This window comes from Gymnoscopelus microlampas (assembly GCF_963454915.1).
Source record: "Gymnoscopelus microlampas genome assembly, chromosome: 5".
In the NCBI taxonomy this organism is placed as follows: domain Eukaryota; kingdom Metazoa; phylum Chordata; class Actinopteri; order Myctophiformes; family Myctophidae; genus Gymnoscopelus; species Gymnoscopelus microlampas.
The window spans coordinates 9,218,802-9,235,670 of NC_139942.1; the positions used below are offsets into that span (position 1 = coordinate 9,218,802).

The 16,869-nt window shown below is 41.1% G+C and overlaps 2 protein-coding genes across 2 annotated transcripts; both read right to left on the reverse strand.

Moving 5' to 3' along the window:
* Positions 1 to 472: 472 nt before the first annotated feature.
* Positions 473 to 4,500, reverse strand: LOC311045486 (H-2 class II histocompatibility antigen, A-U alpha chain-like). Its single transcript, XM_084057370.1, has 4 exons — positions 4,377 to 4,500; positions 3,338 to 3,595; positions 1,881 to 2,162; positions 473 to 1,148 (listed from the first exon to the last, which is right to left on the reverse strand). The coding sequence occupies exons 1-4, from the start codon at positions 4,441 to 4,443 to the stop codon at positions 976 to 978; spliced, it is 780 nt and encodes a 259-aa protein (XP_083913496.1). The 5' UTR covers positions 4,444 to 4,500; the 3' UTR covers positions 473 to 975.
* Positions 4,501 to 14,404: 9,904 nt separating this feature from the next.
* On the reverse strand, positions 14,405 to 16,336 carry LOC311045805 (E3 ubiquitin/ISG15 ligase TRIM25-like; the record flags this gene model as incomplete). The annotated part of the gene is made up of 1 exon (XM_084057861.1): positions 14,405 to 16,336. One exon carries the CDS (start codon positions 16,334 to 16,336, stop codon positions 14,729 to 14,731), a length of 1,608 nt encoding a protein of 535 aa, XP_083913987.1. The 3' UTR covers positions 14,405 to 14,728.
* Between the last annotated feature and the right edge of the window lie 533 nt (positions 16,337 to 16,869).

Genomic DNA, 16,869 nt, shown 5'->3' on the forward strand with positions numbered 1-16,869 from the left:
ATCTTAGCCAATCAGGATGGAATATTGAAAATTGATCCGTGTTGATCACATGGCTATAGAGATACTGTGTACCGATCTGTGTGTTATTTGGAGAAAATCTGTAGGAGTAACATTAAAAAATTCTATATGATAAATTGTATTTTTGTAAATTCTAATATAATATCATTTGGACATATTTGGATACAATGGCATCCTGTTGTATGGTTATAGGCCAGTGAAATACCTTTAATCTTTTCAGGGGCATTACTGTTTTTTTTGGAGCAATCTCTGCACCTGGATCATCCATGTTTGTTGGTGGTCAAATGATGCCAGCTAGTATTACAGTATCACATCCGCTTGAGTTGTTAGAGTTTGTTGTTAATTCTGTCACACTCTGTCCTAGACTGAAGATAGTATTTGTCGAAAGGCACCTGTTATGCACAAATACTCAAAATAGCTAAAATACTTAAAATGGCACAAATAGCAAGACAAAGAAAAATGTTTTATTCACCCTTTCAGGAAGTCCAGGGCCAAAATAAAGCACAAAACAATACAATACAATACAACACTGGCCAGATTGGCATTAGGCCTGCACTGCTCCACAGCCCTTCACTGACTACCTGGGGACTGGCAGATCCCCTTCTTAAAAAGGCTAGGCCCCTCCCACACTGGACCATACCAATCCTGATTGAACCCTCATTTATACATAAACCAGTTTATTCCCATGTCCAAAGAAGACATTACAATGCATATACACATTTAAAGTGTCATCACATTACCCAAAGTTTACCCACACTGATAATTAAAGTACCCAATTTACACAAACAGTTGGTATGATACAGCAGGATGGACTGAGCATGCTCCATCAGACAGGCACTATAAAACGCTATGGTCCTTTTCCACTGCCCAGAACTAGGAAGCACTGTGTGGTACTGACTTTAATGTAAACAAAACAAAACACCAACAGCAGAACAATATCATTTAGATTATAAATGACTAAATAAACACATAATTATTTGCAACATGAGAATCTCTCTTTGGATGATTTTTGTTGTTGTTAGTTGCATTCATTTCCTTTGATGCAACCCCCAGCAGACCCAGGGTCAGCCCCACACCACAGAACACATCTGGACCCACACTGGACTGATCCTGCATGATGTAATCAACATCTGGAGAGAAACACACACACACACACACACACACACACACACACACACACACACACACACACACACACACACACACACACACACACACACACACACACACACACACACACACACACACACACACATTAATAAACATACATATAGAGTATACGTGTTTGTTTAATAAAAAATCATCGTAGACATGTTATGAGCTACTTTCTGTCATTAAATTCAGTGCAGGTGATTTTCCCAAGTTAGCTATAGCTGACTGCACCGATGGAAGGAATATATTTCACTCCCATACACTCTCAGTAACTAATGTGTGTAGCCTACTCTGATTGCCCTTTCTCTCACAGCTGTGAAAACCTTAATTGTGCATGTTATATGCAGCACAATTCTAAGGTTATAATTCACTGCCGAAGGATTTATGTTTTGTTATTGAAGACTGAACATTGTCACTCACAATATCTAGGCTACGCCTACCATTTACTTATTTTTGTTTCCAAATTTGTATTTAATGTTAATACATTCATGTCTGAAGCAGAGTGATTATAAACACATGACAGCACTTTATAAAACATGACACATAATGTGTTAGACTGCTTGTATAAACTGAGCTATTAGCAGTAGCCTATAGAAAAATATAGAAAATTGTGAAGTCAATGAAGATGCACACCTCTGTGGACAGTGTATATTTATCAGGACCGTGTTTATTTATCAGGCACAGTGTTTATTCATGGACAGTTTTCTTACCCCACATCCTGCTCTCAGGTTCAGTCAGTGATTGGTGGTTCACTGTACAGCTGTAGATGTCTCCCTGCTCTGGTCTGAACTTCACGCTGGAGAACTGGTAGAAGGTTCTGTCTTTGTTGAGGTACGGGATGCTTGCTGTGATGTCACTGGTCAGGTTGCGGTTGTTTCTGGTCCACGTGATGTGAACTGGGGCAGGATAGAAGCCAGTCACATGGCAGATGAGAACGTTGTCCACTCCCAGTTCAACCTCGTCTTTGGTGTAGATCATGGCGTGAGGGGCTTCTGAAGGCAAATATACACACGAAGACACAGAGAGATAACATCATTGGGGTGCTCCTTCCATTCCGACATCTCGCCACTCCGACTAGTGGCTTCCGCGTGCGGTTAGGGTTAGGGTTAGGGTTAGGTATAGGGTTCGCTAACGTCGGAAAGGCGACATGTCGGAAAGGCGAAATGCACCCAACATCATTCAGCAGACCCAGGGTCAGCCCCACACTAGAGAACACAGCAGGATTACTACTGCCTGCCTGTCTGCCTGCCTGCCTGCCTGCCTGCCTGCCTGCCTGCCTGCCTGCCTGCCTGCCTGCCTGCCAGCAGCCAGCCAGCCAGCCAGGTATAGGGTTAACAAACCCTATACCTAACCCTAACCCTAACCGCACGCGGAAGCCACTAGTCGGAGTGGCGAGATGTCGGAATGGAAGGCGGTTACCGGACGAAACACTTTGAACCTTTGTCTAATGGTGTCGTCTAGAATGATATTCCTTGCAAGCAGCCACAATGGCTTTGAATTGATGAAACCAGGTAAGATCAACGCATGGTTTGCTGTCCATTAAATGCCCTGGTTTCACTGTCAGCTTTCCTCTTTAAACTTTTGTATAGTGACATTTTTCTCCTGCTAAAGCATGTAAGTACATTTACTCAAGTCCTGTACTTAAGTACAATTTTGAGGTATTTTTTACTTTACTGAAGTATTTCCAAATTTTACTTCTAATCAACTACGTACATCTCAGAGGCAAATATTGTACTTTTACTCCACTACAATTATTTGAAGATTTTTATTATTATTACAAAACATACATTAACCACTTCAGCCCATATACATTTCAGCCATTTGAAAATAGCCGATCTACAGTACAAGCTCACAATGCGCCGCTTGAGCTTGTAGATCGGCTATTTCAAAAGATTTTTGTACATTTTATACATTTGAAATCTGACATTCTGCATAATGAGTATGTTCTACTTTTGGTACTTTAAGTACATTTTAATGCCAATACTTTTGTACTTTTACTCAAGTAAATGTTGAATTCCGGACTTTTACTTCAATCAATCAATCAATCAATCAATCTTCAACTGTCTGTCTGTCTGTCTGTCTGTCTTTCTTTCTTTCTTTCTTTACACGACAAAGTAGTTAATAATGATTATTGTTGTGTTAGTAGTTGCAATTAGTACTTCTGTACCTTGTTTCACTGGTGGGTTCTTCCAGGCAGTGAGCAAGGCTTTCAGGTTCTGTTTGCAGATTTCCTGCTGACCAAAAGCAAACTGATAACCTTCAGGGTATGTCATTGGACGCACAAACTTAGGCTGAGGCATCTCCAACTTCCCTTTGTTGAAGTCTGCGTATAAGACCACCTCACCATCCAGTGCAAACATGAACTCTGCATCTGCGTTTGTATCTGTGTCTGAACAGCCATTGACAACAATATCCTTATGTACAACTGGAAAGAAAACAAACATTAAAAATGAAATTAATATGGCAAACTCCTTCAGAGTGAAAATGACACATCACACCATGAGAGGTTAAACAATCACATTTTGTTCTAAGGTTCAATATGAAGCAGAGGGTTGAAAACTTTAGGTAAAATGAAACATGTCTTTCACTGAAACAGATTTAAGGTCTCTTATAATAGTACAAAACTTGGAGGCCAAAATCATAGTCCCCAAGTACTATGGGTACCGCACTATAGGTTTACAGCAATAGCCAGTAAAACATATTACATACATTAAACATATCTCTCGCTGCCGGTCGCAGGGGATGGGATGGGATGGGCAAAAAAGCACTACTCTCACGCACTGCCTCCCAGGGAGAGTAGTGCTTTTTTTTTTTTTTTTTTTTACAATGGGTACAACATAACCACAGAGAGCAGATGCCAACGGGCATCTGCCTATTTTCTTTACATATTATATTCACATGATAATAGTACACATTTAAATGTACATTTTATGATAATAAATAATAGTGGATACAATGGATAAACCTTTATTGAACTCTGTGAAGGAAATTCAGTCAGTCATGACTGCATCACAGTATGAAACACAGGACAGAAAAAGTAGAGACATACATCTGAAAAGGATGTCTGGCCTGGCTCTCTGCACTTGGACCGACCAGCATTTGCTAAATTAGCACGGGGATATACAGTTATCCATAGATATTTAATGTATATATATTATTTTTTATTATAACAGAACTATGAATGCATATTTATGGGATGTACTTACCGCCTGGGTTTGCTTTGACATGAAGTACAGAGGAGAGGACGAGAAGGGTGGCTGTAATCTTCATCATCACACAGAACAACTGAGCTGGATTTACTAGTGAGAATAAACAGGTCTTTACTTTAGCAGAAGCTCTGGAGTCTGAAAGAGGAGGAAAAAGGTTTGTTGTGTAGTTTACAGGAATCAACCAATCAGATTACAGATACTATGTTACATCATCTGTGTCCAGGTAGACGACAATCTAGACTGTTGATGATAAACACAGTTAAAGAAAGTAAGAAAGAAAGTGGTTTATAAAAAAGGTGTAAAAAGTGTTTTCATACAAACTGAGACATGATGGGAGGTTAAAGGTTACATGTAGGCTATTCAGTTGTGATTAATAGTGGTATTAATTAATAATTTTGTGGATTCCGAATCCGCTTACTGATTCCGGTTCTTATCGATTACCCGTTTTGGTTCCATGATGGTAAACAAAAAGAGGAAAAAGTGCTCATTTTCAGCAACGCTCTGCACATACACACGCACGCACGCACGCACACGCACACACAGTACAAGATATAGATAGATAGATAGATAGATAGATAGATACTGTAGATAGATTGATTGATTGATTGATTGATTGATTGATTGATTGATTGATTGATATATTGATTGATTGATTGATTGATTGATTGATAGACAGACAGACAGACAGACAGACAGACAGACAGACAGACAGACAGACAGACAGACAGACAGCTGTCATTCAGCAATACATGAAATGCATAATTGAACAACATTTTGTTCCACTGGCTTACTATAATCTAAAAATACTCCTAGTTAAAATAATGCTAAAATACTACAATTCTAAAATCACCACTAATAAATAAAATCCCAGTCAGTTCATAATGAGAACAATTGCACAACAGGCGTCCTCAGCAGCATATAAGAGAAAGATTATAGGGGATATTGCACTTGTAGGGGGACTATTGCACTTTTTTAGAGTTCACAAGTCTGATGGCTGGGGAAATAAACTCTTACAAAATCTGGCTGTTCTGCTCCGGATGCTGCGGAACCTTTACTTTTTTTTACCCCCAGGAACTTGGTGCTACTCACTACCTCCACTGTAGTGTCACTTATGAGCAGTGTTGTTTTATATTACTTAGGAGAGTAATATGTTACTTATTACTTATTACTCCTTTGAAAAGTAATAATATTATATTACTTATTACTTGGAATCAATGGTAATATATTATATATTACTTTATATTACTTTCCCCGCGCCCCCCCCCCCGCAAAAGAAAAGACGTGTACAGTTTTTAGCCTTTTAGAACTGAATCCAATTTAATAGAACAATAGAACATTGGTTCTCAAAGTGGGGTCCGGGGACCCCCAGGGGTACCTGAGGGGCTTCCAGGGGGTCCCCAGCTAAATGGAGGATAGTTAGGAACCAAATGGACCCTTGTGGGTCTGTAACTCTGAGTGTACAAATGGAACCAAATGGACGGGTCCATTTGGTTCCATTTGTACACTCTCAGAGTTAAATCAACATTGATTTTACAATATAAATTGGGGTCCCAGGGATAGAAATGCCATTAAATGGGTGTCGCCTAATGCATGTAAACTGGGGGTCCTCTTGAAATTAAAATGGTTGAGAATCACTGTAGCTGGCAGTGAAAAATCTTCTCTTATGGGGGTCCCTGGCATATATTTTTGAAATGGGGGTCCGTGGGCTAATAAGTGTCAATTTGGGGGTCCTTGAGATGAAAAAGTTTGAGAACCACTGGTGTTTCGGTCAGCGTAACATTCTTGTGCATTGTTTCGATATGCTTCAACAGGTTAGACGTTGTATTTTTTGCTGTGGAAAGTATTTTTCTGCCCACGCAAAGTTTACAACGGACATTAATATTCTTGGGATCTTTGACACCCACATATTCAAAATAATGTCGATATTTCCAGCCGTGAAAAGTGTAAACATCATCCGCCGACCGCCGCCATGCTGTCAGTGTTTGTGTTCGTGTGTAGTGTGTTCTTCTTTCTGTGTGTTAACCGGCGCCGCTCGCATACGGGTCATGCGCTACGTCATAACTGTGCGCAGGCTGCGTGCTAAAAAGAACAGATCTGCAAGCTATATAGCATCTCTGTTGAAGTAGGTTGATAGCTTGTAGATCTACTCTATTTTTGCATGCTGCTACAGCTTGCCTCTACGAGAGACGGAGAGAGTACATGAATGAATGAGGAAAAAAATTACGCTCGTCATCAGTAACGAGTAACGAGGCCTTTTTTGACCGAGTAAGATGGTATTATATTACTGTTTTGGCAGAATAATACCTTACTTTACTCGTTACTGGGAAAAGTAATAATATTACAGTAATATATTATTTTTAATTCGTTACTGAACAACACTGCTTATGAGGAGTGGTGTGTGACTGTGCTGGTTCCGTCTGAAGTCAACAATGATCGCTTTTGTTTTGTTGACATTCAGGACCAGGTTGTGTGTGTTGCACCAGCCCACCAACTGTCTCACTTCCTCCCTGTAGGCGTTCTCATTGTCGTCCCTGATGAGGCCCACGACTGTCGTATCGTCTGCGTATTTCACCATGTGGTTGGTAGTCCAGTGTTGATTTAGTCGACTAAAACTATGACGAAAAATGTTCGTTGACTACCTTTTTTCACTGACGAAAACTAGATTAAAACTAAGTAAAAACGAAGCTACGATTACTAACACTGAGACTAAATATATTGACAATTTTGTCAACAAATAAAAACTAGACTAAAATGTTAGTGAGGGACTAGTGGTCAAGAGATCGGGCAGAACTAAAAGACAAGTCTTCTTAGGTTTGGTTGCGCTCGAGTGTTGCTCTCTGAAAATAGCAGATCTACAAGCTCACAACGTGTCGCGCTGCGACACGTTGTGAGCTTGTAGATCGGCTTTTTTCAGCATGCAACCAAGTGTAAAATCAGCCATTACGACACGATCAAGGGCCCGCCAAAATACATTTTATTCGACTAAATCAACTGTAGATTTAGTCGACTATAATCTTACGATATTTAGTCGACTAAAACTTGACAAAAAATAAAACATTTCAGATGACTAAAATATGACAAAAACTAAATGGAATTTTATTCAAAAGTCTATGTTTAAAACAAAATCAGAATTTGCTGTCAAAATCAACACTGGTTGATACTGAACCTAGCACAGCAGACATGGTGATGACGTCGGGAGTTAACCACAGTCTTACACTGTTGGCCACTGAGCAGCTCCACTGGAGCAGTTGGCGGTTCAGTGCCTTGCACAAGGGCACTTCAGCAGTGTTGGGGGAGGGGTGAGTGGTGACCTTTCACTTCCCCATCCAGGTTTGTCCTGCCGGTCCGGGGAATCAGACCGGCAACCTTCAGATAACAAGTGCGCTAGGACACCGCTGCCCAAAAGTTAAATTGTAATTATCCAAACAACACATTATGTCCCTGTGAACTAATGTTACATCAATAACTGTCAACTGTAAGAAATGTAATTCATTGTAACATCTCATGTTTATTGGAAAGCAATGGAAAGCAGTAGCAGTTAAACCTTGTTGTAAGCTTTATTTGTTACACGAACGTTTTGAAACATTCGGGGTGTTATCTTCCTCTACTGTGTCTGTCCAAAGTTTGACCCAATTCGGTCCAGCAGTGTTCGGGATTAGCTGCACAGACAGACAGACAGACAGACAGACAGACAGACAGACAGACAGACAGACAGACAGACAGACAGACAGACAGACAGACAGACAGACAGACAGGCAGGCAGGCAGGCAGGCTGGTAGGCCGGCAGACAGACAGACAGACAGACAGACAGACAGACAGACAGACAGACAGACAGACAGACAGACAGGCTGGCTGGCTGGCTGGCTGGCTGGCTGAGAAAGGAGACATCAAAGCTTTCACTCAGTGCTTGTACTGACAAACAAACAAAACAAGTAAAGAGACAAGAGAGAGAGAATTAAAACGGACGTTGCTGAAAACATTTCCTGTAAGTAGACATATCTCCCAAGCTGTATGCATGTGCGTGCGTGCGCTCAGGGTGGCCCATGTGTCAAGTTCAGTCATGTTCATGAAACATCAATCCAGGCCTCATCACATGCACCGCTGAAATCATCAAATGTCTCTAAAAACGAGGGAGAGGGAGAGAGAGAGAGAGAGAGAGAGAGAGAGAGAGAGAGAGAGAGAGAGAGAGAGAGAGAGAGAGAGAGAGAGAGAGAGAGAGAGAGAGAGAGAGAGAGAGATTAATTAATCGAAGGGGGCATCCATAGCTGAATGGGTAGTGAGGCCCTCTGGGAAACAAGTGTCCTTGAGCAAAACACTTGCCCTAACTGCTACCCGGGCGCTGCCTCCGTAGCACCAATAATAGATAGATAATAGATACACATTTCACATAATATTGTGCAAATGTACAGTGACAAAGTAGTGGGGTCCATGTTATTGTGATTAGATTTGCTTATTACATATCAAGTATAAAAATAATCGTTATTATTGAGAATCAAGCTAGAGTAATGTTAAAGTAAAGACTAAAGGCCTTTGCAGACAGGGTGCGATTAGTCAATCACTTTTTACCACATGCGAAAAGACGCACGAATCGAACTGGGTTCGATTGAAAAAAAACAAAAAAACGTATCGCAGCATCGCATCGCCGCACGGTAAATTCGGAGCCGCTGTGCATGAGGTCATTGAGAACCATGTGTTCATTTAAAAAATGATATTGTCAGTTTTTTCCGTGCGAAAACTCGCACCCTGTCTGCAAAGGCCTTTAGTAATATTTGGTTATTTTTATAAAAAGTAATTAAATGAAGTCTCTGTGTCTTCATTCACATCTTTAGTAGCTACTTGTCACATGCTATTATGGTAAAACTTATCTAAAGGTAGACTAATACTGCCATCTGTTGGACTGGTAGGCACATATCATTACTAGACTGTTCACTGCAGAGAACCACTTACAACACATTGAACCCTATGGTTTAAATCTGTCTCATCTAATATGTAATAATATGAAGGGGAACTATGACTCTTAGAAAAACACAAAACAAAATATAGACAGCTCCATAACCAAAGACTTGCATTTACGTGTGAGGGGAGAGGATGTAACCTTAAGGCAGTGGCTCTCAAACTTTCAGTCCGTGGCCCCCCCAAAAAATGTGACTGCCTGTTTAGTGAGAAAACAATGTTGCACATTGACCACTGGCCACTAACCTAAGTATTAATAACCAATACCATAGTTATTGATAACCATGGTAATAACCATGGCAGTATTGACAACCATGGTTATCAATACACACACACGTGCACGCAAGCACACACGCACGCACACACGCACACACACGGTACTTGGTTTTTAATTGGTTTGTCAAACATTTTGGGACGTTGCATCAACTTTCATTCATTCCATATCCCCTTGCCGTACCCAAATCCCATGATGCCGCGATCATCCATTCCATAGTTGTGGGCAGTTGAATGTAGGTTGTATTCGCCAACAAGCAACAGAAACAGAGACAAAGCCATTTTTCCAAATTGAATAACAAGGTAGTGAAAGGCCTGTTTCTTTGCGATCACGTGATTTGTGTGGGAAGTGACAAAAAAAAAAAGACTATGGCTAAAACTAAATCAAAATTTGCTGTAAAAATCAACACTGGTTGGTACTGAACCTACAGTAGCACAGCAGTCATGGTAGTAGGGTCCAAACGTGAGGTTCTGTGACCATCCTTTGGCAAGTATGTTTTGACGATTGATTTGACCTCTATGGACCCTTTAGAAAAGATTTAGCCCCCAGGTCCCTCCCAAAAATCCCGGAATTTTTTGCTAGACAGCCAAATTCAAAATGGCGCCCGGCGCCATCTCTAAAAATTAACTTTTGATCTGAATGACCTAGAATCATGTATGAAGGCACTTTTCCATACAAGTCAACCATGAGGATTCCAAATCTGACACAATTTTAATTGTAAGAGCTCGTTTTGACCCCGAAATTCAAGATGGCCGACATCCAGTAGAGTAAAAATGTATACCCAGGGGGCAAAGGGGGGTATGCTGCATTTGCCCTGCCATAAAAGGTTGGCCACCAGAAATAATATCTACAGTAGGATCACAACCTATATGGACAACCCGGTCACCTTGCTGCTGGAAATCCAATATGGCCGCCTCAATATTATCAGAAAATAGCTTTGGCAATAACTTTTGAACCAGATGGGCTAGAAATAAAAACTTGGTGTCTATTTCATGGTTTCAGAGCATGAGACACTCAATGGAATACTTATCTTTATGATTGGGTGTGTCTGGACCTTTCATTTGCATATTTCCAAGATGGACGCCACGCGAAAATGAGTTTTACTTTGACTTTTACAGTGACAGCTGACTGTTATGGCAAAAAGTCTGCTTTTTAAGTAATATGAACACATTTGGTCAGTTTGAGCTTTAATTTATATGTTGTCAATATGGCAGACCCACACCATGAGTCTGGTCAGAGTCGTGTAATCCGGGATGCAGAGATGGTAGTCAAGGCAGCAGTGAGCACATCAATTATTTGAACGTTTTGAAACATTTGGGGTGTTATCTTCCTCTACTAGGAGTGTGTGTCCAAAGTTTGACACAATTTGGTCCAGCAGTGTTCGGGATTAGCTGCACAGACAGACAGACAGACAGACAGACAGACAGACAGACAGACAGACAGACAGACAGTCTGGTAGGCAGAAAGGCAGACAGACAGGCAGGCTGGTAGGCAGAAAGGCAGGGAGGCAGGCAGGCAGGCAGGCAGGCAGGCAGGCAGGCAGGCAGGCTGGCAGGCTGGCTGAGAAAGGAGAAATCAAAACTTTCACTCAGTGCTTGGACTGACAAACAAAAAAACAAACAAACTAGAAAAAAGTGCTCCTCGGAGCACAGGTCTCCGCCAGGTCAGGTACGTTATTGTGCCTCCTGGTGGCGCTATAATAGGCCAATGTGAAAAGGGTGCCATTTATTCTTAGGCCTTTCACGGCAATCGAACACTTTGATGCATTTTGTTCCAAAAATGTGTTTTGCTAAATTAAATCTGGTGGTAGCGCTATAACAGGCCAATGTGAAAAGGGTGGCATTTCTTCCTGGGGCAAGCGGGAATCTACGTGGAAAATGTCACGGAAATCGCATGCTTCGTTCATGATTTGAGGCATTGTGTTAAAAATGAACCAATCCTGCAAATTTTGGGAGCCAATCTTAGCCAATCAGGATGGAATCTGCTAAATCAGACAGATCCGTGTTGATCACATAACTATAGAGATACTGTGTACCGATGTGCATGTTTTTTGGAGAAAATCTCTAGGAGTAATATCCAATAATGTGTTTTGCAAAAGTCGGCCTCATGGTGGCGCTATGACAGCCTGATCTGAAAAATGTTGGGCAGAGGTTCTGCTGTGGCATCCAGGGAGTGTGTGTGTGTGCAGTTTCACAGCGACCGGGCCAACGGTGGCGGAGATTAGCTGGTCACAGACAGAAGGACGGACACACACTCACACACACACACACACACACACACACACACACACACACACACACACACACACACACACACACACACACACACACACACACACACACACACACACACGGACGGACGGACGGACACGGACGGACGGACGGATGGAGGGTAAAACATACTCTCTCGCCATGCCTTTCGGCCTGGCGGAGACAATAAGAAACTATACTTAGAAACAAGCCCAAATAAACAACTACACTTTAGAAACAAGCCCAAATAAACAACTACACTTTAGAAACTAGCCCAAATAAGCAACTCATCATGCTTGTAGCCAGGGAGCTGTTGAATGGTCAGTGATCTGAGTTTTAAATTAAATGGGTGGTGGAGAGTTCTTTGGTCTCGGGTCCTGCATGTAATGGGTTGATAGTACTTAAAAGCAGTCCTTACATTAGATCGGTTAAAGTGAGTGGAATAAAAAAAATCACCAAACCAGCCAGATGAGTGGTTTCGCTAATACAGTGATTCCTAAAAACTGGGTCGGGATCCATGCTTTGGCCATCGGTCCATTTTTATGGGTCACAAACAAGTAAATATCCCTTTTGTTAACTAAAATGTGTTATTATTTTCAAATATTTTCAAAAAGTGAAGAAATAAATCATATTCAGAAATTCCAAAGTGTGTTCAAACATTTACAAAAACATCTAAGAAATCCCATTAATCAAAAGAAAGAAATAATAATATTTAAGATGTAGTGAACTCAATACATGTCGCATCGTGAGCTTGTAGATCAGCTATTCTCACCAGTTTGTGTCCATGGGAGACATCACATTTTTCTTTTGGGTGTCAAGCTAAAAAGTTAGGCAACCACTGCACTAATAGACCTGTGTAGTTGTTTTCTAAAACTACATAAAGATGTGCTGTCAAAATTAAGACTGCTTAGCAGAACACTTTCCAAGCTTGTAATGAAGGCTACTGCAATGATATTGAAGCTATTAATGTGGCCCACCCATTTATATACAGGCCCACCCAGAATGGTGTATCTGTCTAGGCCACTGCTGCAGAGCTCCAGACCCAGATGCTGGACAGCAGGGTGTGGAGGGCAGCCATTGAGGAGTCCTGAGTTGGTGTTGGCTAGACCACACTCTGGCATCACATCACAGTCTAAAGTACATGATTTGTCTTTGAAACGTAGTGGAGGGAAAGTTTGTAGTATCCAGCAATACAAATACTCAAGTAAAGTACAGCACTTGAGTAAATGTACTTCATTACTGTCCATCGCTGCCAGGCAATATCACATGACATCACATGTTGTGAAGTGTATTAAACACATACAGATGATGTGTATGTTTATACAGATGAGAGTGAATCACCAACAAACACATACAGGTCACATGTTACATATCGTTGTTGTCGGGCAGAAACCTCATATCTCCATGTTTACACTTTTTAGTTTTCTTAAATGAATGCCCTACTTAGTCATACTATAGTGTGAAACAAAAATAGCAAAAAATAGCGGAGCTACAAGCTCACAACGCGTCACAACGTGATGTGTTGTGAGCTTGTAGATCTGCTATTCTCGCCATTTGTGAAAAAAAGTTAAATCAAAGTGTTTAAGTGTGTCTGTGGGTTTTATAAATATTGAACCAATGAAAAGTATAACAAGAGCTTGTGACTAAATAATAACTACATGGATCCATTAGAACACAGAATTATTATTTTTTAACATTTTCTGAAAAGTAATAGTTTTGGACATAAGAGGTTTCTACCTGACAGCTAAAATATATTGTTGCTGTCGAGTAGAAACCTTGTATGTCCAAAATTGTTCCTCTGTTATTATTAATTTTAAAACATTTAAAAACACTGTAAATAACACAAGCTTGTGGATCGGCTATTTTTACTACTTTTGTGTGATACTCTTGTATAATCAAGTTGGGCATTCATTTATAAAAAAAAGAAGAAAAGACAAATAAACATGGAGATACACTCTGCCTGACAACAATAACAGTGTCCCAGTTCACCAGTCCATTGAAACAATGACAACAATAAAGAATGTAAGACACGACAGCAGGTTAAAGTACAGTCATAAAATAATGAAACACAATACACATACATTTATTATCATGTTTGGTTAATATTTATTACATTCAATTGAATAGAATCATTTATTTTCAAAAGGTCTGTACATTCATTTGTAATGTTTATTCAGATATTTTGTAAACATGAAAAAATTAAAAATATATAATATATAATAATAAATCAATATCATTACATGTCATTTTTGGAATATCAAACCCACAAGTATGGAGATATGAGAGATGATTAACAAATTTTACAATGGATTAATATAAACCAATGAACAACAAAATGAACAAATACAATAAACATGATTTGAATGACAAGTATTTGTTTTAACCCATTAAGACCAGGAACTGAGTCATTTTTAGATTTGAGCTAAAAAGCATTATTTTACACTTTGGCTATTCAAAAATAGCAGATATACAAGCTCATAGCGCGGCACCGAGTGCCGCGCTATGAGCTTGTTTTGATTTTTTGAAAAATCTTGAAAATGTGTGCAAATCTTTGAATATATATATTTTTAAAGCGAACATTTTTAACTAAAATCTTTGCTTCTTGGGGTCCCTGGTACAAAATATTTTGATGGGGGTCTGCGGCCAAATGTATATAATTTTGGGGGTCCTTGACATGAAAAAGATTGAGAACCACTGATATAGAAACATACGTTTTTCAGAAAACTGTTGGGATTTAGGAGACATCGGCCCAGGTCTCAATGGGTTAATGTATTTGTTTAATCAACAGAACAGTTACATTTTTTAACTGAGAATGTTGACGAATTGAATTATAAATGATTGTGGAGTCATGAGAGACAAACACAAAGTCTGATCTACTTGAGGTCACACAACTCAGCAGTGCCTCCAGACCAAAAAGCCCTAAATCCAGCATAGAGGGGTCGGGTGGATGTGGTGTGGACTCTGTGGAGGAGAGTCATGGTGTCAGAGACTCTGTAGAAGGACAGAGTACCTGCACTGTGATCCAGATACACTCCTACTCTGGAGGACACAGGGCCTGGGATTTCAGTAGTAATGCCTCTGTGTCTGAAAACATAACATCCTGTCTGACGCTGTAAAGACCAAGATTTATCATTGGATCCAAATCCTGTTTCACGATAACCTCCTGTCCTGCTGATATCTTTATATGAGACTGCTATAACAACACGGCCTCCACTCCACTCTACCTCCCAGTAACAGCGTCCAGTCAGACCCTCTGTACTCAGAACCTGACACTGTCCAGTGAATCTCTCTGGGTGATGAGGATATGATAGTTCTTCTCTCATGCATGTTACTTTTCTGTTCCCTTTCGACAGAGATAGTAGTTGATGTGCTGTGTTTAGATCCAGTGTGATTGGACATGAATATTGTAAGAACTCAGCTCTGGTCTTGGGTTCTGCTGGTGTTGACAGTGAAACAGCCACTCTATTCACTGTCTCTGAGACGTTTGTCCCTTCCTCTTTAAGAATGTCCTCTAGTTTGTCCCTCATCTTTGACACAGCCACGGTCACATCTTCAAAGTATCTCAGAGGACGGACATTGCTGCTGACTGGGTGTGTAGATTCACTGATCCTTGAGAGGGAGGTGTAACTGTGTAGAAAATGGATGTGATCCTCTGTGTGTGAGATCTGCTCCAGCTCAGCATGTCTCCTCCTCAGTTCAGTAACCTCCTGCTCCACACGCCTCCTCAGTTCTTCAGCACGACTCACTTCACGTTTCTGCTGGTCTCTGATCAGCTCCACTGCTCTATCGGCACAGTGATTGATGGACTTCACCTCCTCGTGAAGCACCTTCATGTCTTTCTCTCTCTCCTGGATTCTCTGCGTTATGTTTTGCTGACTCGTATCAAGCTCTTTCTGTCTCTCAGTCCTTTCTGCTGCAGCTGAGACCATATGGTGACCTTTGTGTTCTTCCACGGAGCACAGAGAACAGATACACTGCTGATCAGTACGACAGAAAAGCTTCCTCGCCTCGTTGTGACGAGAGCAGATGTTCTCCTGAAGCTCGCTGGAGGCTTTGACCAGCTTGTGTTTCTTAAAGGCAGGAGATTGATGGTGAGGCTGGAGGTGAGTGTCACAGTAAGAGACCAGACACTGAAGACAAGTGTTCACAGCTTTACGTTTTCTCCCAGTGCAGGAATCACAGGCCACATCTCCAGGTCCAGCATAGCAGTGATCAGGCGGAACATCTTGGAGTCCTGTCTTCTTCAGTATATCCATCATGTCAGCCAACATGGTGTTTTTCTTCAGAACAGGTCTTGGGATGAACGTGTGTCTGCACTGTGGACAGCTGAATGTCCCTCTTTGATCATCCTGACTCCAGTATCCCTCAATACACCTACTGCAGTAGTTGTGTCCACAGGGAACAGTCACTGGATCCTTCAGTAGATCCAGACAGATAGAACAGCAGAACTGATCCTGATCCACAACAGCTTGTTGTGCCATTTTACAGCCGACTGTCTGATGAACGGAGTTTAGTTAGGTTTCACCCAGAAATCACATGACATGGGGAGGTTCTTATTTGTTCTTGTTCGTGTGTGTGTGTGTGTGTGTGTGTGTGTGTGTGTGTGTGTGTGTGTGTGTGTGTGTGTGTGTGTGTGTGTGTGTGTGTGTGTGTGTGTGTGTGTGTGTGTGTGTGTGTGTGTGTGTGTGTGTGTGTGTTGGAGGAGGAGTGTGTTTAAAGAGACAGACTTTAGTTTGCTGAGATTCATCAGTAAAATATTCATCCTGTTGAAACATGACTCATTAGTTTTCCTCTTGTGTTGAATAAGCTGTGAAAACCTGTGAGACAAGAGACTCTCATTCTCTGTCTGTCTGTCTGTCTGTCTGTCTGTCTGTCTGTCTGTCTGTCTGCCTGCCTGCCTGCCTGCCTGCCTGCCTGCCTGCCTGCCTGCCTGCCTGCCCCTCTCTCTCTCTCTCTCTCTCTCTCTCTCTCTCTCTCTCTCTCTCTCTCTCTCTCTCTCTCTCTCTCTCTCTCT

Coding starts and splice junctions, on each gene's coding strand:
- LOC311045486 (XM_084057370.1), bottom strand. CDS start 4,443: ATGATGAAGATTACAGCCACCCTTCTCGTCCTCTCCTCTGTACTTCAT. Junction 2,163..3,337: donor GAACCCACCAGTGAAACAAG/GTACAGAAGTAC, acceptor ATTTGCCTTCAG/AAGCCCCTCACGCCATGATC. Junction 1,149..1,880: donor ACCTGAGAGCAGGATGTGGG/GTAAGAAAACTG, acceptor GTTTCTCTCCAG/ATGTTGATTACATCATGCAG.